At 36.1% G+C, this 27,508-nt stretch overlaps 1 protein-coding gene across 1 annotated transcript in view; it reads right to left on the bottom strand.

Moving 5' to 3' along the window:
- FBXL4 (F-box and leucine rich repeat protein 4) overlaps window positions 1-27,508 on the bottom strand; it is a 58,996-nt gene that overhangs the window by 15,303 nt on the left and 16,185 nt on the right. The window contains exons 4-6 of the mRNA XM_030235666.2: window positions 26,888-27,233; window positions 19,997-20,241; window positions 11,578-11,791 (exon numbers count right to left, since the gene is read on the bottom strand). Of these exons, the coding sequence (XP_030091526.1) occupies window positions 11,578-11,791; window positions 19,997-20,241; window positions 26,888-27,233 (805 nt within the window). The remainder of the gene's footprint in view (window positions 1-11,577; window positions 11,792-19,996; window positions 20,242-26,887; window positions 27,234-27,508) is intronic.

Here is a 27,508-nt window from a genome sequence, read left to right as displayed (position 1 = left end):
CTTTGGGATCTATATGAGCTTTAAAACAGGAATAGGCTTCACAACATGTTAACAACAAAAATGAGTGCATTTCTACAGGGTATACAAGTTTCTAATAGGAAAAAAACCAAGCAATATACAAGTGACAAAGTAATCTACTGCTACTAAGTGTAAATACAAGAACACTAGTCAACAATGTTTGTATGCTGGGGTAGTATAATTTATAGTTTCTTTAAATATAAATTTACTTGTTTTCAGAAAGTTCATAGTTAAATGCTTTAGTTAGTTTCCTCTGTTACATTCCAGTGGAACTTGGCAGAAATATGATCCTTTGCCATATCACCAAGAAGAAATATCTGATTCCTGGAAAGACTGGCAGACACAGAACAGGGACATAGCATGGGGCATTCACAGAGACCATTTCAGACATTTAATTTAGGTGTCTCCAAGGAGCAATTATAAATACCCAACACTTGACGTGCTGACTCTTGATTCCAGATTGGCCTTCTAAGATTTGATTTCCCAAAGGCAGCCTAAAAGTAGATGCTAAGAGTAAGCTTTCCTCACATATATCTTGGTAGAAGTCCACAAAGTCACTGTCCCTTGCTTGCTTGACTTTCATTTACTTTTTAAAGGAAAAGGTAGCTAGGGAATGAAACACAAGCATTAAGAAGTCATTATTCAAGAGGTTATTAATACTATTTTAAGGTTGGTAAATATCCAATAAATTTTAAATTGAGCAGTTAATAAGCAAATGGTTCATTTGGATCATGAAAGAGTAGTAAACAAATAACTCAAAGAGAATGAGACATAGTCTTTGCTATTCAAGTCAATGAAAGCTATGAGCTTCAGAACCTACACAGATGCACAAATTAAAAGCAAAATCTCCAAACCCCTGTCTGCAAACCTTAAATACTGGAGTATAACAAATCAGTCTAACAGCACACAGACCTCCAAACAAGGTTTCTAGAGGTATTCAGATGTCTCCACAGGAAAGCTGAACATATTGCTGCATTCTACCAAGTCTTTCAGTAATGGTTTCCAGATTGGAATTTAAACACTGGCCTGAAAGGATGGGAAAGAGCAATCTCTTTCCTTAATTGACAAATACAGTACAAAAGTGAACAGTCACTCTGAACAGCTAGTAGGATGTGAGATCAATTCCATGCCTCTTCTGAGAGGGGTGAAATTGAGAGGAGGACTAGTATTCATAGTTATCTTGATAGATAATTGAGCTCCATGTGTTAACTCCAACAGGAATGTCACAGATCTCTCAGAGTACCTTTTTAGTTCCTCTCTTTTTTAAGACAGTCCTTCCTGTACTGCCATGCACTGAGGCTACATTTTCAAAGGTCTTTTCAAAATCTATTACTTTAAACCATTATTTAGAAAACAGAAACAACTTTAAAAATCTGAGTAATATAAGGGAGCTTGGTAGAACACCATGTCATACCATCTCAAATCATGCCAAGTCAAGCCCAAGAGTAAACAACCACATACTCAACATTCATTTCACTGGCTATATTAATTCCTCTTCTAGGGCTCACACATGCCCACACACAGCTAACCAGATTTCCTTCAGACGCAGTGTCTGTTCTTCTGTAACTGAGGTGGGCTTTGCATATGTCATGCAAGAAAAAAAACCCCTTTGTTCATGCCTAGCTGTGTCTCAGTCAGTTGAGAATCCAGGTGGCAAAAGACATGAAAATAGCAGGAGAGAATGGCAGCTCACAGAATCCATATGCACTCCATATAGGAGGATGATCATTGTAATAACCTGTCTGTGTCAAGCCATCTGTCAGTAGAGCAACATGAGCGACAACACTCCTACTTCAGTGAAGGAGAACAGCAAGGCAGTCACCCCATCCTGGAGCTGTAACAGGCCAACTTTCCAATGTTAGAGTGCTTCACAAGAGGAGCTTTAGCCTGGAGTCTAACTTCACTTTCTTGGCCAAGCAGAGACATTCAAATCAAAGACTATCCATCTAACAACATTCTTTAGCCTAGCAGCCAAGACATTTATAGTTTGGAGATTTCTTGAGTTTCCCCTGAAACAAAGGCACGTTTAGCTTTGTATCTGCTCCCTTTTAAAGGGATTGAGTGAAGAGTGGATGATTATAAAAACCCACAAAAAACCACCCTAGAAACAAACTTTAGATAAGATTTACTTTTGCTTAATGGAATCATGGCATCAGTGGTCTAAATTTCTTTTATCATCCAAGCAAAACAAAAGCTACCAAAATAATAAATTTTTATAAGATGCCATAGACAACAGGAAAAGTTCAAAGTGGGTGAATAAAATAGTCTATCCCTATGCTCCATTCCCAGTAAAGAGTTTTTTAGATGAGGAAAACAGAGTGAAGAAGTAGTTTTTAGAGAGAAGACCGTGATGTCAAACCAATCAGAAGGATATGACAGTGCTGCTAAACACAACCTTACAGAGCAGATTTCAGAAATATTTTAAGGCATAATAGTTAGTCATAAACCTCAGAAAAAGGGAAGATGGCCTGAAGATTCTCTGAAATCTTTATATCCCGGTACAATAAATGTCTCTCAGAAAGGACATCAACACAGCTGATCCTGGCTTGAACAAGAGATGAGATTACCATTTGAAATCCTATTTTACTCCACACAAGACAGGTGACAGCTCTGTCCAAACATCAAAGTCCTCCACCCTGTAATACACACCTGGATACACACAATAATACTGGGAGGCAGTTATGTGCTGTGTATACTTTCAAATAAACAGGTGGTATTGGACTAAATTGTATCCTACCTGTCTTTGTAAAGCCCTTGGCCATCACACAAGTTTTGACTTCAATGTTGTAAAAGTACTGTTGGTTTGAAAAGACAACCCACCAGCACAAAAACCAAACACTGGTGCCAGAGCAATACACTTGGCAAGACTGAATCTTGCTTGGCTTTTTCCAGGATTTTTTAACATTCATGATCCAGCAGAAAGCACAAATCATTTCTGATGTTAGTATGATCAAGAAAGCATCCAACAGATAGCCTGAGCTCAATGTCTGTTCAAACAGAAAACCCTTCTGTGTCTGTGGCAGATGTGACTCACCTGTGAAAGATGCACTTAGAACATTTAACTATTTACTCATTGCAGTTTCATTGCCAAGTAGTCAGAGATTAAAAAATATAAAAAGTGTTAAAAAAATACAAATGATGCACTATAATATGACTACTATATAACAACAGCACTACCATGCAAGGCATGAAAATAAGTGCACCACAGTGTGACTCTGAAAGATTAAAGGTAGAGCTTAAGAAAAACAAAGTTTTGCTTTGGGTTAGGGAAGAAATAGTCTGCAGCTTTTACTTAACTTTCTATAGATAAATCTTATAAAATACTTAAAAATTTGTAACTGTTTTACTGGAGACAAACAACAGGTTGTTTCTTCCCCTTCTCAGAAGAACCGTGTCTGACATAAATTGGGAATTCTTCCAGTCCCTCAATAAAACAAGAGCCTAAGTCTTTTAAAATACTTTTATTCTTCTGCAATTGTTTCTTCAAATTTTTCAGTGAAGCTAATGCTAAGACAAAGGAATCTAAAAATTATTTCAAGATAATTAAAGACTGCTTCCTCCCTTCCCTTGCTTGCTATGCTTTAAATCAGAGTTACTAATTCTCCAGTTAACCTTTTTGTTGAATAAAAAAATGAATTATGTAGGAGTTAATTTTGTATTTTTAACATTAAAAATCCAAGTTACTAGTAGAAAATATTTCCTTCAATAGCCATCCCGACAACCCTGCCTCAATGAGGAGGGGTAAACGTGATTAAGAGGAGGTAATTCTGCAGGGTGCTCTAAGTACTGTGTCTTCCTAAAAGCTATCAAAGTCAATGACTTTTGAATGAATTCCTTAAAGTTTTTGGAACCTGAGATACTGAAAGAAAAAAAAGCAACCTGGAGAACTGTGAAGGCCAAGCCAATGAAATCTTTGTCTCTCTCAAGGCTACGAATCACATCCATAATTCTCAGATGCTGATTCTTTAGTAGAAAAATCAAAATATTCCTAGAACTACACAGAAAGGCTCCTCTGTTCATGATCTGGGCAGAAGCTAACCTTTTGTTCCCAAAAGGAATTGGCTGACTCACCCAGAGAAACACACAACTGTAGGAACAGATTAGCCCAAAACATCTCTAACTTCAGCACAGACACCATGAGTGCTACTTTCTGTTGTTAAATAAAAATGTATTTTCAAATAGTTCATGTATCAGTCTACCTGAAGCCAGTGATATAGCATTTCATAGGTACCACCCCAATAAAAGTTTTGGCATACTAGAACTACCTGTATTAAAAACCCCAACCAACCAAACAAGGAAGTCCTCAAAAGAAACCAATTCTATTTCGATGTGTCACTATTGCTATAAATATTTGTAATGATAAACACCCCCCATACAAATGTAAAATACAATCTTGTTAAGACTGTCAAAAGTAATTAAAAATCTACAAAAACTCACAATACTTTTTTCCCCTCCCTTTGGCATTATACAGCACTATAGGAAAGCCAAAAATCAACTGTATGGGTGAGGGGATTTTCTTGGCACAGTCTGTGAAAGAACTAAGTCAGAAATTACTTGGCATCTGCTATTCTACCACAATGATTAAAAAAATCATTGGATGCAAAGCCAGAATTCTCTAAACTTCTGTTGAACCATGCCTTTTGGAAGGTACAACAGGGCAAACCAATACTGCCTGTAAGTAAAAATAAGGACTACTTCAGGAATTTCCAGGTGTCATACCTCTGCATCTAAAAACCTACAATCATGCTGCAGAAGTCTCTAAAAGCAATTGTTTTTCTAACAGAAAGGAGAATGTAATACATTAATAATGCAGAAAACCAAATGTAGGATAATTGTAAAACACAACTTTCATCTAAATCTGCTCCAACAAAGAAATTGCACAATATGATTCCAGGATGATTTTCCCCCCACACCCACAGTATTTCAAAGCATCAAGACAATTTCAGTTCCAGACTTCTTGATTTATGATATTTCAAAACAATTATGCTAAAGATACGAGGTAGTGTGAGATGTTTATAGAGATGAAATGCATGCTAATAAACACGTGACAGTCAGTGGTTTAACAGATGAAAAAAACACAAGATTAATTCTAGATACCTATAAAGTACTAGCCTTAGTTTTCTGAAAAAGTTTTCAAACCTGCTGGTTGCCCAGAAAGCACTCATTTTCAGACTGCTTCTAAGGTTTTGAGTTCTGAGGATAAATACCTATTCTCAGTAGCTTATTTTTTACAGAAAAAGCCCACATCTGGGGATAGCACACAAACATTCAATAACATACCAAATATATAATACACTATTTCTTGGATCTAGAGGTCTACAGAGCTATTCAAGTTGCTCACCTTCTATCGGTCTATTTTTCACTATATATAATTTTCAGCTAAATAAAATGTTAACAGGAAATGTCAGGGAATCAAATGTTACATTAGAGCTAAATGGTGGCCAAATTTGTTTAATGCTTAAGTCCTCCAGTTCCCCGAGCTATTTCATAAAGAAACAAATAGAAGAGGTCACCTCACCCTTTACCATGTTGTTTTTATGGCCTTTTGGAAGAACAAGATGATGTCCACGATGTCCCAGAGAGAGAGAGATATCTCCTGCAAGTATCCAATCACTTTCTGCCCAGAAATGATAATACTTCTTAAACAACCTTAAGCAATCCCTTCCTCAAATTTTCCAGATGAAAAAAGGTTGAGCTTTGTAACAAACTGAACTTCCTGCAACTTAGAAAAGCGTAAGTGTTATGTTATGTACATTATTTCAAGTCCTTACACAGACCTTTATGTAGAGTATCCTATACAGTATCACATGCCAGAGTTCCTCAGTCTTCTTTGTATCTCTCCTCATACCACAGCTACAAAATGAGTAAGTTGCTACTACACAAATTTTATTGATAGAAGAAGTGTAGCATACAGAAACCGTGCACCTTGCAACTGGCCACAGTCAGAGATCAGGAACACAAAACTCCCAGGTTAAGTTTCCAATTATTGTCATCAGCACTACAAGAATCACAGAAGAGCTAAGTGTGGCAATGAACTTCTGGAAACTGTTTAGCTCAGACCACCTGGTCCCAACTCAGCTGGCATCTCCAAACCAACTGAAAAATGCTGGCAAGAGATATAGGACCCAGTCCCTACCCAGGATGAGGCCCCCACCCTCTCCTTAAGTACCACGATCACAAGGGTAATGAGTAATGTCCTCTGACATTAATGCAGACAGTTTTCTTTTATAGATTCCAAATAAACATGGCAGCAAATAATTTTGGAGCTGGCATTAGAACAGGAATTCTACTGTCCCCCAAGTACCCATCAGCCATCACCTTGGAAGATACAACATGGAAAGAAACATGATGAAAAGGGAGACAACTGAAATGCATTCGTTAAAAATCTGCTGTCCATATCTCCCTAATGCACATGGATTATAGGACCATTTCTGAGATATCATTTTTGAGACAGCGATAAAACTTCTGTCTCCAAAATTTTATACACATTTAAAAACACTGAATGCAATATGGACACTTGTAAGTGTGAGGTAAGAGAAGAATGAGGTGGAATGAGTCTTATTAATGAGTGCAGGTGTAGCCTTTCAAAAGTCAGAACAACTTGCCTCTTCAGAAACAGAGCCAGTATCATTGGCAAGCTGGGATTCAGAATATACAGGGGTACCTTTTTGTTCTCTACAGCTACTTGGCAGTGCCAGGGGCACAGCAGGGACTGGGACACAGCAACACAGCAATTACTGAATTAATTCAATGAAAGTAATAGTCTCTGCAGTTAATTAAATTACTGTATTTTGATTTTGCTTTATTTGGTCAAATTATGTCCTCCCTTATGTCTGCAAATCTGTTTTACACCTTCATTCTTCCCCCTCACTTCACATTACAGGCTCAAACAACAAAATTCCATGCTGTGAGCCTGACATGAAATCAAAAAGCACCATCAAGGCCCGGTGTCACATGACTGTCACTGACTCAACTTGATTCCAAGAATCCACATTCCAGCTAGAGCCTTTCACCTTTTTTTCCCCCACTATTTGCTTGCAACTCTTCATCCTAAAGATTCATATCCAAGCCAATGGAACTTTGCCCAAACTGAAAACCCTTTAAACAATAGCTCTCAAAATATGATGGGACCCATAATAGGTATTTCTGAAAACAATGTAGGACATTTTTATGGCAGCATTAACTCTTATATTGCTCACAGTATAAGAAAATAAGAGCTATTACATTTACTGCTATGATTCTTCTGCTTCTTTTTGGTATCCAAGATTTCCAGTGTCCTCTCTTGCAGCTGCCCAAGTTCCAAATTTGCTTTTTGGTCAAAATTATCAGAGATAAAAATCCATAAATACGACATTTGCTTTAAAATGTGTGAAAAACAAAGTCCTTTGTCCACTGCAATTAGATTTGAATTTATTTCATTTTGTATCTCAAATATAATTGCAATACAAACTTTAATTTTTTTTCTTTACACATTAGAAAGATTTCAGAATATCATGCAATATGAAATATATAATCTTACATTAAAATTTACAGCCATCAGTAAGAAGACTGACCAGTTCTCCTACTGTAATTGTGGCTTTGGTTTCTTTAAAATACATTTTTGGCTGCATTATTTATATGGACTAAATAGTTCACAATAAGCATTAAATTAAGATAATATTCATGCTCAAGGATAAAGATGTGCATTGCCAATTACTGTATGCAATAACACATTGTTCATTATATTCTTCAAAAGTATCAAGGCCAACAAGTGCTTAAGTTATGCTCTGAATACACTCTCAACAAATAAACATTAAGGAGTTAGTATCAGTAAATACTAATTCCACCAGCACAAAAATCCTACAAGTATTACAGTGGTGTTGAGTACAAAGAAACTGCATTTATAAAAAATTGAGATCAGTTTCTCAAAGCAAGATACAAATTATTCAAGCATATACATAATCAAACAACCTTTAACAACCTTTATTAATGAACTTGAAGCCCTGGAAAAATGAGCCACATTTGGTGGGGAGGAGGATAGCCATGCAGGATACTATTTTTAGTAATTGAAAAGTTACTGAAAGTCACTGGACTTTCTTTCTTTTAACAGAAAGTTTGATATCATTCAAAGGTATTGGAAGTTTCAATTCAGAGGTTAGAAAACAATTCTATACATACAACCTCACACTCAATATGTCAAGGAAATAAGATTACACATGGTCTTAAGAATTAGCAGGGTTAAGACCAAAGACTACAACATTCTCCAGAGGGTACAGCAATCCTCCAAAGTAGCAGTACACTAAATAGCAAAACACCAGCCTTGCCCATTTCACTAAAAATATACACTTAAAAATTCCAGCTTTGATTACAGAAACAATGGCAAAAATTTTAAATACAAAACCTATTCAAAGAAAACAGCTGAAGTAAGACGAAACTGTAATTACAACTGCTCAGACAACATAATGTTATTAATTTTCTTAAGTTTCCATTGTCCTCAAAAATCTACGCACCTAAAAATAAATCATTAATAGTACTCAATTTTTCAGCAGAACGTTTCCTTGAAATTTATCTATTACGTGTAGCAGTAATCACATACATGGAAAAAGCACAACAAATACTTTAAATTTAGATGTTGAAAGAACTTTTTTCCTCTTTTTTAGTATTAAAAGTCAAACAAGTAAAGGAAAAAGCTACAGCAGGACTCAGACTGCAAGAAAATACTGTATCTGGGCAGGTACTTGGGAGTGTGTGTGGGAGAAATACCATTTATTTTATTAAAATGTTAATTCTGTAGTTTTTATTATGCATACTAATGCAAAACCAAAAACAGCATTATTACATACTGACAAATTGGATGGAGAATCTTCATCTCTTCCTATGTTATTTAATCACACATCCAAATCCCCAACCAAAAGTAAAAACTTTACTATTTACCCAGATGTGCTCTAACACATGAAAATTTTGTAGTTTATTTTGCTCATTGCTGGGTTCAGGAAAAAAAGCAAGCCCCTGAATTATTTAGAAATACTGCCTAAATGAAATGAACAGATTTTTCTTTTGGTTTCTTCTTCTTGGATTTTCAGACAGACCTTTAACAGAACACCATACCAGCTCTGTTCTTCTCACCTTCTTATTTTCTCTTAATAAACACGTACTTGTTTTCAGTTCGCATTTTTTTCTTAGTGGATTCACAGCCTCAGATTCTTTTCAGTGAGCAGATCCAGTTGGCAACAATACAATGCCAAGTTCTTGGTTAATCATTAGCATTGTTCCTCTGTTTGCTCCTCAGAAGCTCCAACAGTGAAGACAGAAGTAGAAATTTCACAAAAATCAAGAATACCAACAGCTCTTTGACAAGTTTTAGAGAAGTCTCAATCACTTGACAGCATGCTTGATCAATCTATCCTTTTTTGCACATAGCCACCACTTACTAACAAGCATTTCTGTACCAGAGGAAAAGTACAGAAGGAATGGCAGCCTATTTTGTACAGATAACCAAAGATTTGCACTAAGAGAAGCTCATGTTGACAAAGATAATGTTACTTCTACAAATCTGTGACTTTTGTAGTTCAAATGCTCTAATTCAAATCCTATGCCACATCTTCTTTCTTTCCTTTTTATTTTTTTGACCTGTGATGCGCAATGTATTAAGTGGCTTCATATTAAAAAGTAACACCCAAGCATTGTCTCAAATTTAAAATTTACCTATTTAAATTTCCAGTAATTTCTCTTCCACTGTTTATTAGGAACAGTGCCTTTTGTTCATACAAACATATAAAATGGAAGCAGACTCTTATATAAACTTGATTATGAATGAATGTTCTTGGCAGCTACAAGTAGAGGCATGTCCATACACACAAAAGGGAGAAGTGAATCTTCACAATGTAAGGGCTTCAAAGTCAAGAAATATTTACCTACATTCAATCTAATTTCAAGCTCTGCTCAGTAAAGCAATAGCAGAGGAATGAGTTATCAATCACCTCAGAGTGTATTTCATCTGCGGCACTATTACAACCATGAAGTCTCAAACTTCAGAAGTTACCTGAGTAGAATCAAGAAGATTCTGATCAATCAACAGTAAAAAATAAAAAAAAATTATACAATCACTACCTCTGTTACAGTGATCTTTCCTGGATCTGAAAAAGCTTTGTGAATTAGAGCCAATAGTCAAAATTAAGTAAAGTGATTTATCAAAGATTAACAAAAAGACTAGTATTGTAGAAACAGAACAGATACACCCAAGGCACCAATACAGATGTATTAATGCAGGGTCACCAATTTTCTTTGTGGTTTGAAGAAAATAATAATTGTTTCAATACAGAGAGCAGCCTCCACAAAGTAACAAGTTACTGAGGAGCACTGGCTTCATGGTGACTGCACAGCCCAGAGTAAGCACCACTCACACCAGGCAGATCACCCTTTAATGTAACTACCTTGAGTTACCCACTCACCATTACAGACACCTGGCTGGAACTTGGGCACAAACAAACTTAGGATTCACCAAATAAGGGACAACAAGACCCAACTAACTCTAACACGTGTCAGCTGGGAACTGCTTATGAATGCAATACTGTAGTCTTAACTTCAGATATCCCTTGCACATCTAGTTGACAGAAGCTACTGTTCCATCTTCATTCCCTTCATCTCACTACAGATTAACACCCCACACAATCCAGAGTCACAGCCTGACTTCTTTGCACCAAAAGCACAAACACAACTAACACACACAACGAAACCCTTCTTAAAATGTTTAATCTAGAATTCAAAACTAGGAAAAAAGCCTGCAGAGACATGGGTGTGCCCCCATTCTGGCACAGCTTTTGCAACACAAAAGTAGGACCATTTACCTTTTACGGCCAGGTAAACTATGGCAGCAAGGTTGTAACACCTAAGTAATGTAGCTTCTGAGAGGGAATGGAACTTTTCTGATACAAACTGCTAAGTTTACAAGGATACAATATTTGTAAAATGTACCAAACTACCACACACTTCTCAGCTACTTGTAGCACACAAACCCATTTTATCTTAGAGAGGAAAAGTGTTGCAGCAAGCAGTAACAACTCCGATTTGGGTAGTCAAGTAACTGTATAAAGGAGTTATTTTTAGACTAAATGAGAAGTTTTATAAAAGACTTGTGTTCTGTCTCAATTACTGCTAATAAACAAAGACTGTAGGAATCTAGAAATTAGCAAATCATTTGAAAGCAGAGAATGTTGAGAATTAAAGGAAGTTACTAAACACGATAATTTTACAATTATATTTGCCAATACAGTTTGTCTAGAGTACACTTCAAAATACAAGAAAAGCTTTAAACTTGTAATTTTACCACATTGCTTAAAACAGGTAGTGGAAAGTCACCAACCTACCATGAAAGTTAAAACATGCAGGCCAAAAGCTATTCTGAAAATAAAAGACCATGCTAAAGTTTTTAAAACTACCTTTGGATTTTCCAAGTTTAGCTCTGAATTGACACTCAAAATACTAATTTACTTCTTCATTATTGGGAAAAAACCAAACCCCAAACCAGCTTTATCAGGATTGGAAATATTTATTGCAAAGGTTGAAAATAGCTGTTCCTACCTCCACTTTCGTTCTGTAGAGAATGAGACGCTTCAGGCTGCCCACTTTGGCTATGTGGTTGAAAGCCTGGGGTGGTATTTTATCACATGATGAGAGATTTAATTCCTGAAGATTTGGACACATTTCAGTGATGACCTCCAAGCATGTTTCATTGAGGAAATGGCCACAAGACAACTCAAGACGTACTAGTTCAGAGCCACAGACTTTCAGGAACCTGTAAAAGAAGCCCATGTTTTAAGTGAAAAATTAACATACTTTCAGGTGAGAGTCTGAATACAGTCAAAACCTTAACCATGTACACCAGGAAGCAATTCCTTTCAACAAAGTAAAGGCAACAGTCTTGATAATTCTGTTTTGGTTTAGGAAGTTAGAACATGCTTTGTTATTAACTCTGAGATAATGGAGCAAAGTAAAACACTGATCATGTTTGAAATATTTTAAAACAGCTAAAAGCCAATTTTGACATTGGCCTGCAAGTTTACACCAATAATTTCATATTTACCTCAGAAAAATCTGAAAATATAAAAGTGAAGTTAAACAAATACTTCTAAATGGATGACCTATTCAAAATTGTTTTAAGACTTTCAGAAAAAAAAAAAATCTCATTCTTTTAATTAACAAGTCAGAATCAACACTTGCTAGCTGTTCTAGAACACAAATTCCTGAGGAATATTTGACTTTCGTTGGAACTATAAAAAATTAATATACCATATGAGAAGACCAAAAATGTAGAAACTTTGATGGTCTCTATATTTTGCTTTCTCATCAGAAATCTCGTGTCGGAATCTCGAGCTCTTTTATCTCTAATCCAAGCTTTAACCAAAATGACATAAACTTAGTCCCTTCTCATATCAAAGATAACCTTCAAACCATAAATTAACCACTAGGCTTGTAAGCTTGATATTTAATAAGATTAAAAAGCCCACACAATTGCCATGCTTATGTAATATTTTGATAGTTCCCCCAGCAGAAAAAACTAGTGTCTTAAACTACAGGTTGTAATGAGTTTCCCACGTTATTTCCTAGAATAATGGTTCTATTTGTGAAAGAGCATGAATTCGTTTCTCTTAATAAATATTCTGATCTGCTCTCTTACCAGTTCTACCCTACAAAAACATTCAGGCAGACAAAGTAGCTTCAGGTTCTGACACTTCCACCACGAAGTAAGTATTACTTCTTGGGTTTAACTGATGTATTAAAAATGCCAGGCAGACACAAGGCTCCTGCTTGCACAAAAACTCCTATTGCTACAAGGAAAGAGTTATTAGCCTTCCCAAGCATTTGTTCATGCTGAAGCTTAGTATGAAATTGCTGCCGGTCTTAGAAGACACATTCAGGGAGGCATTCCTTAATGACACCCAAGCCCAAGACTTGAAATCCATCTTTCAAGATCCAAGTTTTCAAGCTGCCTCCTTTCCTTATTTTTTCATTACTCACTCAAGTTGTACTTGCTGTTCATTGTCACCTTTCTTTATTCCTTTCACCTTGCACATTACATGGCCTTAGTGTGATTATGTAGATCCTATGTAATACAGAGGGAAAGAGAGATGCCAGGGTGACATCTCCATCCCTGGATGTTCCCAAGTCACCTGAAACCTTGACTGACCTGATCTAGCGTTGGGGACACTGGCACTTCAAGTGGGAGCTTGGAGTAGACGACCTTCAGAGGTCCCTAACATCCAACATTTCTATGAGCCTAAGCAAACAGAAACAAAGAGAGGGTCTGAGACACAAAAGGGGACACATAAGCCCCAGAGCCACAGGAGTTCTGCCATGTATGGTCTGCAAGTCTACTCCTCCACTGGTTTTTTCTAACTCTGTAGTCTCTATTTAGACTCTATTTTAGCTTTTAAAGTCAGAGTTTAATAAAACACCAAGCAGTTTCCATACTGGATATAGTGAATTCACAGAGACTGGTAAGCTTTCCTGTGGGACTGTCAGGCTGAAATGACATGACAATTCACAACAATTAACATCAGGTATTTAAACATTTAAGTGCTATTTTAGACTAGCAATAGAGCTCAACACTATTATGGAGAAATGCAGGATGGAAATCCCCTGGAAATCAGAGCAGAGATATATGGATACATTGCTGATTACCAATTAGCCAATTCCTCTATTTAATGAGTGCTTTAACAATACATTCACACAGCTTCTTTCATCAACAAATTATCAGGTTTGTTTGAATGATGGTATTTTCCATAAAACTTTGTCAGTCACTACTTATTATACATCTAGCTTTTAATTTGTTAACAAATAAATATTTTATGAATGACTCCATTACAATAATGGATGTTAGTTTAACTGCCATATAATTTAACAGGGCTTGGCTGTTATAAATGTTAGTAGAGATCAATGCTTTTCTCCTTCTAGGACTATTAAAAGTTAACATTACCAGGTCAGGGAAACACTCAGTTAACCCCCTAGACATGAAGAACTCCAAGCTCACCAGCTGGAGGAATTATTATCCTCATAACATTTTATTTAAACTCATTACACTTGAAACACACAGGCAGAGACCAAACACAGTAACAGCAACAAGCACTGCCCTTCATGGCTTTGCTGCCTTGCTGGAAAAGGTTATTTAGGAGACATGAAACAGAAATGAAAGGGGGATAAGGTACATGCAGCAGCAGGGTACAAGAATGAGTGGATATGCATGTAGGAAAGAGAGGAACAGAAGGAGGAATCTGAGGAAGTCAACAAACAGCACAGGGCAGAGAACACTGGGCAGAAGTGCACAGCTCTATGTGGACACCTGATCTTTGGTTGAATTAAACAGACTGCTCAGGATAGAGGTTTTTGCTGCTGTCTTTCCACATGGATCCCCATGCAGAGCCATATGGCAAGGTTCTCATACTTTCAAAACAAATGTGGCATGGTCTTCATACTTCTGAGACTTAACAGCCTCTGAGTGACTGGCTTGATTTAGCTAATCTGAAAACAAACACACCAAAAAAAGCACCTTCTACCCAAATCACAATTTCTTCACATTTCTTCACATACCTCTCCTTTAATCACTGAGGATTGACTGGTTCCTGTTCTCAGTCTCTCCTCTGTTCTGTAGTCATCCATCCCTTTAGTTTTGTTTTTATTATCAATATTTTATACACACCATTTCTGAAGTGATTTCTCTTCATCCCTTCATGTTTGCTATAAAATATGACTGAACAACCTAGGATAATGTGAACATGCACATTTCTTTTGCTAGACAGTGCATTGGGCCTTTCCCTTGAAGTTTATCCTCCCTCTAGACAAACAGCATTTCAGGTCTTTTGGTTGTTCAGTTTTGTTTCTCTCTGGTTTTTGGAGGGTGGAGAGGGGCCCTGTTTTGTTGGTTTTGTTTTTTTATTTTTCCAGGGGGGAGGGGATTGTTGTTTGTCATAAAAAAAGGAATCCCACTTTCCACCACCTTTTGCCTCTTCTCAAGAACGGCTGCTTATTTTCAACCCCTCAAACTTTTGGGAAGTAAGTTCTAGTGAAGTCTTCCTGAAACATCAAATATATCTATTAGCAGGGAGGATGATATTTGCTCATGGTTAAACCCATCATGATCACAGGGTCACTTAGCCCACTAACAATTCCCAATCTTGTAATTCATGTGTACATCATAAGCACATCTCATGATCCAAAATTAAAATCCAAAGTACAAGAAATAGTACTCTTCATGTCAGAATGTAAGACCTCCCAAACAAAATTCTCAAAATACCTTTAGACATGTGCTTATTCAGGTACTGAACACATCACATTTCCTCCAATGCTTTCTGGTGGATCTAGAACCTATAATTAACTCGTAGTTTAATGATCCTCTCCTAATCTGTATGTCCCAGTACAAAATTACTGAAAACTCCACAAGTAGGGATCAGTAGTAGTCCTGTTCTCTTTCATCTACACATCCTCCCTAAATGCAATTAGCTCCATAGTTTTACATTCCTTTACTGCAATTAACACAACAGTTTTCTATTATGCTGATTTTACCAAATCTTTTTTCAGTTAAAATCTTCACTACTGATTTTATACTCATTGACATATATTTGAATTTGGTATCCAAGAGAGAGGGTGGAAAACGGAACCAAGTTCTATTTGTGAACAACACAGGGTTGGACAGAATTCTTTTTTTTTTGAGCACTTTCCCTTGAAGTGTTACCTTACATTAGCATCCATGTTAGGCATGTTATCTCTGTTACTTGACAGATACAGTATTGCCCCATTTGCCAGGCCTTCCTTGGTATAAGCCTCCTAGAATCAGTATTTCATCAAACAGCTACTTATGTCTGCTTCAAGCTAACTGCATGCTCCCTCCAGCTACTCAGGTCTCCTGTTTCCAGAGCCTGACACCAGACAAGCAAAATGTCAAAACCCACCTGGATTTTATTCTTCCTCATTTCACTTCCAAGATCTTGAGATCCCCTCTTTCTTACTTAACTCTATCTATATGATTACTTGCACAAGCTCACAGAGCACTTTCTGCCTTAAAATTACAGTTTTGCATATAATAAAATGGTTTGTGGAATTCCATTTTAATATCCTTCTTAAAGACCTGTTCATATATTTTTTAATTCACAGTGATGCTTTTTCTTTCAAGACTGCCACGTTACATGACAGCAACAGCATTCAGCACAGGTAATTGTAACAAAAGTGTTAAGGTTGGTATGAGTAGAGAACAACTGGGTACACAGAGGTGTAGGAGAAGGAAAAAGACCAAATGGCATCACAAGGGCTGGAAGAGATTGTGTGTCTTGGTGGAAGTCAGATTAGCAGGTCACTGACACCCTTGAACACTTGTTCAGGCTGTTTCTCAGGGCACACAGATTAGGAGATGAAGGATAGGAGCAGCACAGGATGGTGAGAGCACATGCCAGACAAATTGATTTGGACACACATCCTGGTTCTCTTGGCACATGCAAGTATTCATGCTTAAGAGTGAGACTTTGTAAGGTAATTTGGTTTTAAAATTAAGTCACTTTCCCTTCCTCTAGCTAGTCTAATTGGTACAATTTTATTTTCTACTCTAGCATGTATTACACTTCCTTTTTGGTAAGTAAATCCTAAAACATGGCATATAAGTAAGTAGAATATCGAGTACCTGATCTTGTGATTTTCTCAACACAGACTAAACTATATCAAGAAAAACATGGAAAAAAAAAAAGTAACTTACTCTCAGCCAACCTACTTTTACTAAAAACCTCTGGAAATTAAAGCAAGAGACAGATCTGATTGTCAAATTGAGAATCCTTGTAAAGTGACACATTACTTCCATTTTCTATGATGTTTGGTGCACATTACAGTAATTTCTCTGACCCTTCCTGCTAGTTTGACTTCTAGCAAAGCCTCGCCAAATAAATATTGTCAGAACACACTTCTACTAAAGGCAATGAAAGCCTTCAATCATCAACAACAATAAAACTGTTAAAGAAATAGTCCTGGATGTGCTTGTCATACAAATACTGCATCACTAACCTGAAAACAAGACACTATCCATTCATTTTCACAGTGTAAAATGTCAGATGCAAATAAAAATCCTAATTCCTCAGATATTTAAAGCAAAAGAGTTTAAACAAGTTCATGACATTATCAGTGATCCAAGGAAATCTGCATGCAGAACTCCGTTTTTAAACTGTCATTGTCCTTGAGCTGTTTAAACCTCAGAGCATTTATTCAGCATCTCAATATTTACTACTCCTCCAATAAACTCCCCTCACTCTTCCTATATAGGTCCTAGCCTCCCACACTGATATTTCCCCCTGGCATGAAGAGATGCACCAGACCTCTAAAGCAAAAGAAAAAAGCAGAGCTGCTTATGTAATGCTCGCTGTGAAATCTTTGCTTATTCCCTGTCAGTTTGTATTTCAGGCTCCTGAGACTGCTCAGACACTCCTTTCACTTTTTGGTACACTTTTAGTTCAATCTAATATAAAGTTTAGTTAATTTATATTATATGCTGAAATGAAAAATTTATGATAGTAATTTTTAGCCCTAAGGAGTAGATGTTATCAATAAGTTAAAATACCTTCAGCTTTGCCTCAGGATGTTCATATGCCTGAAGCATTCTGTCTTCTCATGATAATACAGTATTTGCTCCAGTCACATTTCCTAAAATTACTTTTAACTTCTTTTCACTCAAATACATTTTTGAAGAAAATATATATTTCCAATCATTTCTTAGTATTATTAATCATTTCATGCATATATGAACATTTTAAAATGACAAATTTTTAAAAGCTACTACTTTTAAGACTGTCGTAAGAAACAACAGATAAAAACATTTTTGAAAGATATTTTCCAAAATAAGATTTAAGCAAGACTAGCATTTAAACATATACTGACTTGTAGAAACCATCATTTAAACTGTACAACTGTAAGAATTAAACCAAACCTACTGGTTTTGAATTCAACACTGACAACTGTAACTCCAAATACTAAAAAAAAATGCAAAAATATATGTGTCCTGGTTTTGGACAAAAAGAAAAATGGTGAAAAGGAAGTCTTGTTCTAATGAGTCTCCTCTGTTAGTAGATACTTTCATAGCAAATGAGCAGCAAAGCTTCCTCTCCTGGAGGCCAGCAAATTTGACAAACCTGCTGATGAAGACCATCAAAAGAAAAACTTGGGTTGGGGATTTTACTAGAAAAGACTTTTACAGAAGAAAGGGCTGCAAAATCCTTTCTTTAACAGAAGAAAGTTTAAAACCAGACCTCGTTACAGTGGAGAAATTTTGTTTTACAAGCGAAAATGATAAGCACAGTTTAGACATGCAAATTATTTAGCTTATAACTTTGCTTCTAAAATTCACGATTGAACTGCATCTCCCATTCCCAGACTGCATCCATCTCCTCCAAGAAACACTTTTTCCTAAAGCTAATTTCAGAATTGTGACAATGCCAAATTTTTATTCCCATTTGTTACAAATAAGTATAATCCCTTATAAGAAATAGAAACAGAAAACATTTACTCACAGATTATTAATAGACAAATAATGAAAATTTATTATTTAAAAACACTGCATACACATACATGTTACTAGTAATCCAGCACTGAAGAAAAAAAATTAGTAATAATAATGTCATTTTCAACTAAGTAGAAGTCAGAAATGCCAGAACTGTGAAGTTTACAAGTCTTTGAATCTGGCAATAATTTCTTCCAAGACTACAAAGATTTTTCACAGTACAGTATACTGAAAAAAAAAAAGTATAATCATGGAAATGTAAAAAAGTTGCCACTAAGATTCACATATGTTAAGTTTTCAAAAGACTGACTTAATAGCTAAGCATCAGAAAGCAGGCACTTCATTATATCAGAGTTGAATTCTCAATTAAAGCCTGCATATTTATCCTCTGCATAAAGTATCTAACACGAAATCCAAATTTAGGAGAAATTTTCGTACCTAATTCAACAACTAGCCAATGTCTATTTTTTCCCCCTACCAATAAGCACAAAAAAGGCATAGGATTCTTGCACTGTACTGGAGGGTCTGGAAAAACAGAAGAGACATTCCCATCTTGACAAAATATTTCTTCAAAATATTTTACTTCCTCAGCTAAGGAACTTAGGCACAAAAGGAAAGAAAATGTCTGCATACTCGAGTTAAACTTTTTATTTAGAAAACAAATGAGAGTTAAGACAACTTTTTCAGATATATTAACATTTCTGTTTCTTATCAGTCAATTTCTGCTTTCACCTGCCATTGTTGATTACCCCTTAGTTAAAGTAACAACTTTTGCTTAAATGAAATGCATTGATAGAAGCTGTTTAACTAATGCAAATGAGCAAAGAAGCAAGAAATGATATCTTAAGAAAGCAGAGAATATGGCTGTTATGCAGAGAAGAATCCCTGCAAATTTGCTATTTTAATGACCTACCCCACAGTCATATTTTCAGCTCATTGGAATATGCACATGCAACCCCCCTGTTTTCCAACAGGGCTAATGTTTTAAATCATTTTTATGAAAATATTTGCATTTACATTGGACTCCAGTGATTACTTGGCTCATACCATGTGAGCATGCAATCAGTTTATTACTGCAGCCATTCTAATACCATCCTACTGATGACTCATCTGTACAAAGAACAACTACAAACATTTTCCTTGCAAGATGGATTTTTGATAGCTCAGTTCTAGCAGAGTGTTTCAGAAGCCCAGAAGAAAGCAAAACACTGCTCCCCCTGGAAGAAGCCTTTCAGTCACAAGCAGCTTGGAACATGCAGACTCTACAGACTGCTATGGACTTCTGCTGCTATATTTAGTATCTCCTACTGTTTTAGCTGTTCCTTTTTTTCTGCATCACAACAATCACACCCTTTACAGTAAATCCAATGCATTTCTTGCCTTTTAATAAAGTTTCAAATACTTAGTGAAACTACCGTGCAGCAGCTCTGCAAACAGAGCTTGTCAAAACATTTCTGTACATTTGACACTGACCTGCTAAATCCAGAAACAGAGATGGCTCCCCTGTTTCCAGTCCAAGATAAATTCAGCCACTGGATGAGTGTGCAGCGAGACTGTAGGTACTCCAGGGATGTGTCATTAATCCTTGCCCAGTAAGGTTGTAAACTGAGATGAATGTACTGTAGAGGGTCACAGCAATGTTGATACAGTAGCTTACAAGTTTGTGCTAGTCTACACAGGTCTGGTACTGTAAGGTGACTCAAAATCAACTGGATGAGCTATATTAAAAACAGGGGAAAAAAAGTCACAGATGGTCATATAGCACTTGAAACATTAAGGGAAAACTGCAAAGGAATAAGAAAATGCATTCTAACTTCATGGAAAGTAAAACCTTTTACTCAAAAGAAACTTCTCAAATAAATCAATTAACTATTAAATAGAACTGCACTGCCTTCTCAATTTGACAACATGCTAAACAGGAAAGGAAAAAGCAGATCAGCATATGAAAGTGACAGGAAGCTTTCAAATCAAAAGTTTCTTTACCCATGCTAATTTAAACAGTGATATATACGTAAACACTATGTTTATATATTTCCTTTCACTGTCTGCTCTTTCATTGAGCAGAACACAGAACTGGCATCCTCCTTCTTCTCTGTATTTGGTTTTTAAGATGGGAGATATTTGCAAAGTACATGGGAAAACTATACCACATACCAGTTTCCCCACACCCTAAACCAATTTCAGATTTATTCCCCTTCTCCCTGCTTTAAAAATCAGCATTTTGTCTTCTTTCTTATATCCTCTCCTCTGGACTATGCAACCGGGTAAAAAATTCAACATAATCAGATCTCCTTTTACAATCTCTTCCTTGCTGCAATACTTTGAGAGCATTTTTGTTCTATACCAGAGTCAAACCTGAATGGCAAAACCCCTTTTTAACTGTATCAGTTGAATCATCTCAGCTTCAGAATAATCACCAGCCTTGCTGACTAGCATCACTGAAACAGTTTTGGTAATAACTTATGTCACACTCAGAAACTTAGAAATATCCCTCCTCCCCTATCACACTCTGTTTTCCTTTCCAATGAATGATCAACACGCACAGAGACATAAAAACTCTCTTTAGGAAATAAAAACGCCCAACAAAATAAAGAAATCTCCTTTAGCTTAGAAACTGAGAGAAAATGAAATCTAAAAATTAATGTTTACTTTACCAGAGATGTCTCTAGCAGATGTAAGTACCTGCACTCAAGTTATATAACTTAAATTGACTGTTATCAAGCAGAATGGGAAACAGTAACTCACTGAAATGAATCAGTGTAAATTAAAAAAACTACAACTCACAAATCAACTCTAAAGGAAGAGAATCCTGTGGTCTGTTCAAAACACCAACATTTTATCTTGATGTCTTGGAACAATTCATAAGAAAAATAGGCCAAAAACCAGAATAAAATCCATGACGTAAAATGAAAATGGAGCTTTTTGTAAGATCCAAACAGATTGTACTTCCAATGCATCTCTTTATTATGCTGCTACTTTCCACCTCCCCTCCTCCCCCCTTCATTTTTGGAACAACAAAACAATTCAACTTCCTGCAAAATGGAAAATGTTACTTCCTACTCAGCTCCAAATTTAGTATTTAGATTTCCAACAAGATCTACGTATCCGAAAACATTTTAGTTTAACTCCAATGCAAAAATACAGTGTTTGATACACTCCAGTTTCTGTCATACTTGGTTTCAAGCCTCTTCTCTTCTCATTCTCATTGCTTGTCCTTTCCCCTAAAACGAGCCCAGGCTTTTTTTCTCTGCAGGTGTCTGGAACTCTGATTGATGCAGAAGACCAGCACATTTCAATGTAACAGCATATATATATATATATATATATATATATATATATATATATATATATATATATATACATATATATATGTGCATATAAAAATATATATGCACTTATATTAATAATAACTGCAGATATATTATAATAGCAAAGTTTGCACCCAACTGACATTTAGGAACCTGTTGATATTTTGAAACTTAAAATATCCAAAATAACTAGGAGCTAACAAAGACATAATCACAAGTTAATATCTTGATTTTTGTAAACTTTCAGCTAATCCTCACTACGTAAGTCAGCTAAATACCTATTTTATTAATGCCTTTTCCCTCAGATTTTTCTCCCATGGTTACTCACTAAGTTTTATAGAGCTGAAAGCTCAGCAGAGGCTGCTAAATTAGCAGAATTTATGTCTACAAATAATGTGACATAATATCTGACAAAAGCAAAGTAACACAAATTTCATTCAATGAGAAAAAAGTTATTTTGTAACTTCTGAGCAATACAGAGAATGGTGAATGAAACTATAAATGACTGAACAATGTCCATTCACACTAACTGATGACTTCAGTGAGTATTTTGTAACACACAGGATGTCCTTCCACAACTGAGATGAAATTGCCCACGTCTCAATCAAAAAAATCTGCCTTTATTTTTTACTGAAATTGCACTACTTCATAATATATAGAATGAAAACATACAATGAAATGTCACTCCTATGATAATATGTTATAAAGTGCTTTTTCCTGGCTTTTGATTAAACAAAAATAACAGGTTCAAAACGTACAGGCTAATAACCATTAATCACCATTAGCCTGGAGTCTGGTGTCTGTCAGGAACACACTTTTTGTGTCTGTGTACCCTAGCATAAAGCACAATTTGATATCATAATGAGTATGTGACATGATGTGCTGTACTGCACTATGCTGTGTTCATGGTGATTCCAAGAATGCTACAGAAATGAGTATCTGCTTTGAAAGCTAATTTCATAATGCAGTTTCTCACAAACAACAGTTTTTACTGTGATTTTTTTCACAGTTTTTACTGTGAAAAATTATGACAATCATTATTATTTCACACTTTCTTATAAATCAATCAGTAAAAACAAAGTTTCTTGGAAAAAAAAAATAGAAAGAAAACAAAATATAATTTATACAACACTGATTGCCTTTTTAGGCTATGATGGACTAAGAGTACAAGAGTATTTCCTCTCCCATTTCCAGGGAAAGCATGGCACATGATAGCTTGAAACGAGGCATATTTTTTGAACTACCTAATAAAAAATATAACATCTTTAAAAAAAAAAAAAAAAAAAAAAAAAAAAAAAAGCAGCTTCTCAGCCAGTACAAAGTGCCTGTAAGCCCACAGAGAACTCCCGCTCCCCACTACAGGGGGCAAAACTTTACCAACAGTGTAGTTTCTAATAATACTTACTGAACCAGAAGTTTCTCTGGCTTTTTAAGCTTTTTTGTTAAAAAACAGCAAGCAACAACCATTTGTACTTACAAAATACTTTCTCTGGCTAGAGCACCATAACACACAACTTGGTTTTGTCAGAAAAGAATGTCTGGATGCTGGTCAAACCTACAATACTCGTCCTTTCTACAAATTTCCTTTTTCAGTTCTTCTACATGAAGATGAAATGGTTTTCCAATAAAAAAATAAACTGGCCTATGCAAACCACTCATTCAGAGACAGACAAATGAACAACTTGCAATTTTTTGACTCTTGCAGTTAGAGCTGCTACAGCTTGCAATGCATTTATTTAGAACTGATAGTAAAGCATGCTCAGGTACAGGACAAAGGGCATGTGCACAAAGAGACAAACAGAGAAGACATGAAGAAGATGGTATTCTAGAACTTTTGACATTTCTCATCATAGTTTAAGAAAACACACATCCCTGGTTCCACACAGTATAACTTGCACCAGCAAACACACACACATTTATTAGTGCATGTGAACACCAGCAGACACAAACAGCTCATAAAGCTTGTAGGCAGCTTTTGGAAAAATTAGCTTCAAGGAATGACAAAGATTTCATTTATATCTTTCTATACCAAAATTTTTATCAAAAATTTTGGACTGGAGCACACAGAGTCTTCTAACTCTCCTCTCTGGGGAAAAATAAGCTGGGTTTTTAGTAGCTAGCACATCTTGGTGAGTCTCAAACTGCACAACATGGAAGCTGTGGCAGGTATTCCCCAGCTTTCCCAAAAGCTTTGAATTTGTTCAGGCCTTCAGACCTCAAATATTCCTGCAAAGCCAACTAAGACTAAGGCCTTACTCCTTCCACTTTACAAGCAGCACAAGATGGTGAATGATCTGGGAGGGCGGACAAGGACATGAAGTCTCTTCTCTAAAATCCTTCCTAAATTTTAAGGTAGTTCTGGAGAAGAGATCACAGATAGTACAAGTACTTCACAGCTAATTAACAGCTGCTTAACACCATCCAAGGTTAGGGAAGGAAAATTCTCTCACTAGGTCATCACAAAATTTACAGTTTCTTCTACAGAAGTCTGGGCCCCAGGAAGCTGAGCATTTTCTGTTTTAGACAGAAGCAAAGCTAAAATGTCTTTGGAGTTTATACTGCAGCAAACCATTCCTAACGCCATTTTGAGGAACAACATATCCTATGAAAGGATAGTCTACGGAAGTTTCAGAAATACAAAGGCAAAAAACCAAAAAAGGCTGGAGGAACTGCTGCCTACATAGCAAAACCCACTCAGCTTGTATATTTTGTGAATTACAGAGGATAGTATAAAAAAGCTTCAAACAGCTTAAATAAGGAACATGCATGTTTATGAAAACTTAGGGCAGTTGCACATTGACCATCAACACAGACCTACAGAAAAGGTACAATTTTTTACGCAATGGATCAATCAAAATGGAAAGAGTCAGCAATTGCCTTGCTTTACCCACAGTGTGAACACTTCCTCTAAAAAGCTGACATTGGTCAGTCTTAAATAGAGCATGCAGAGTACTGCTTCCATGTCACACCACCAAGTACGACATTTTTGTTGCTCCAATGCCCAACCCTTCCAGCTGGACTAGAAAGCAGGAAACTGGGATTTTTGCTGTCACAAAACCAGTACAGAAATAGTCTTTTATGGTTTTCTGACAAATATTCCACCCATAGTTTCAGTTTCTTTAAACCAAGGCAGAAGAAAAAAGATGTTCTTGGTATTGACAGACCATATAAATTTATTCATGAAACCAAACATGTTAAAAAATGGATTAAAAAGGAAGCTGGTAGACAAAAAGAAGAGCAGAAAAACAAAAAGTATATGGAGACAGAAGTTCATAGGAGTAACAAGACTACACAAATACTTCCTAAATTAAAATTTTAATATGTGTAATCAACCATTTATTGTTTGATTCAATGATCTTGGAGGTCTTTTGCAACCTTCATAATTCTATGATCATGTGGGAAAGAAAGCAGATTGATTAATCTCTCTGATATTTTAGTATATTACAAATCAATTTATCCAGCCTTTTCAAACAAGAAAAAACTTCATTTAAATGTAGGAATTTATCTACAATTAATTTCCTTGAATTACTAAAACCAACATGTTTTCAAACTTTCAGACAATTATGCAAAGTACTTTCTTTACTTCAGTACTGCCATGCAAGTATCAACAGTAAAATATATTAAACACCATGTGTACTCTGGGGAAAAAAACAAACACTACTAGAGCTAACTCATGATAAAATTAGTTTCCTTACTTATTATTCCACTGCATCAACAAAAAAAAAGAACCTCAAAACAAACTCAAGAGGTTTGGTTTCAAGAGAAGTTTCAAGAGAAGACAGTAAGAGTTGTTACATTCTCTTCCTTTCTCTTCCATCTTTACAAGCACAGCAAACTTCTGCAGGCTACTAGGGCACATGGTCACCCAACCACAGCCTTCATTTGTCAAACTGGGGTACTCAGAGTCAAAAGATGTGGTAAGACTGAAATACTATTTGATTAGATAAGGCATTTCTGCAAGCACCATTTAATCCATGGCAGCACACCTCCCGTTCTCTTTCAAAAGCGAGTCTGGTTCTAGAAACAAGCACTCTGAGCATTTGCTGAGTTACCACACTGAATGAACTCTTGCTGCCTCTCCCAGACTGCAGCACACTGAAGAGCAGGAACAATCCTTTCTCTGCCCCAGTCTGATCAGCAAGTAAAGGCTCCTTTCCACTGATCAGTAAGTAAAGGCTCCTTTCCACAATCTGCCAACAATTTATTTCAGGGGAGATGAAGATAATTGTTTCATCTCTCAATTCTTACTCCAATCAGGGGTACCAGCCTTCACAAACAGCTGTACCCCACTAAGAATTGCCTGGCCTGCACATAGTATTCAGCAATCATATGCCACAATTTCATTATACTGGAAATTAGAGGAAAGAAAATACTCATCTACAGACTCTGAGCACATTTGCAACCATTGTGCTGCCAGGGGAGCTAAAAGGAGTTTATTCACAACTGTTTTCTGTGCCAATGACAGAATAAAAAGTAGCAAGCATAAAAAAAAGACAGTGTGCAGAAGTCCAGCTATAACATATTTTACCTGCATCACCATTCAAAACTTAGCTGGGTGGAAAAAGCTCATTTAATAATAATAATATAAAAATATTATGGCACTTTCAAGAACAAAGCCCTGTCAGTTTTGAAAGAGAGAAAACAGGAAACCAAACTTTTAGCCTATTGCAAACTCTTTCTACTTCCAGATGGTGACTGAATCTTTCCATCACTCTTCTGTATATTTTCTTTGTCAAACCTACCAGAAAACTGCTAAAAGCTTCTAAGTTCAAGAGCTCGAAATTCAAGGCTAGAATAACTGCTGTAAAAACTGTGTGTGAATGCAAAAATCCTTGAGAAGTAAGAGTGCAATAACTATGCAAATACTTAACATCCACCCATGGAAGCAAACAGACTTAAAGAATTCAAGCATACCTATACAGTAAATGCAGGAGATTCACAAGGAATGCAAGAAACTGAGAAAAAACAACAATCCTGACCAATACTTTGTAAAGCACCTTTTCACCCTTAATGATAAAGACAATGATTGAGTGAAAACAAAACATACTTTTCTTACCTCATAAGGCAGTTTATCAAAATATCCATTAGTTGGCCATTCCCTGAGGGTAACAATGCTGAACTGCTTATTAAGGGCGTCCATTCCACAGGCAAATTTTTCTTCATCCTCATCTTCATCTATGTCATTCATATCAATCATTGAAGTCTTAAGTGAAAGCACAGGCCTCTCTTTCACACCATGTAGTACTACTGCATCCAATTCAGTGTAATAGTCCAGTAGAGAGCTGTTCACTTCCAATCGGATCAAGTTTGTGGGGAAGTTGATCTGTTTGATACAAGGTGTGAACTGCCGAGCCTGAGGACCATTCACCTTTGTAGGTGCCTCAGACCAAAGTATTTCCCATCTGTGAAAAAAAAAAAAAAAAAAAAAAAAAAAAAAAAAAAAAAAGACACACATACAGTACAGGAATGAAAATCAAAGTTACTAAAGCAATTCCTGAGCACAGTAAGAGGGCAACATCATCTGTCAGAAGTATTTAACAAGCAAGAAAAAGGCTGAAAAGATGATTTATGATACTTACATTTTCTCTAGATTTGATAAATATCCTATGGATGAATTTAACTCCTGTTAAACTCACACTAATTCATGACCTTACCATATTTTCTCCACTGAATAACA

The sequence above is a fragment of the Serinus canaria genome, chromosome 3 (assembly GCF_022539315.1).
Source record: "Serinus canaria isolate serCan28SL12 chromosome 3, serCan2020, whole genome shotgun sequence".
Lineage (NCBI taxonomy): Eukaryota > Metazoa > Chordata > Aves > Passeriformes > Fringillidae > Serinus > Serinus canaria.
Note: the sequence above shows the minus strand (reverse complement) of the source record. Positions and strands in the feature narration are given on the sequence as shown.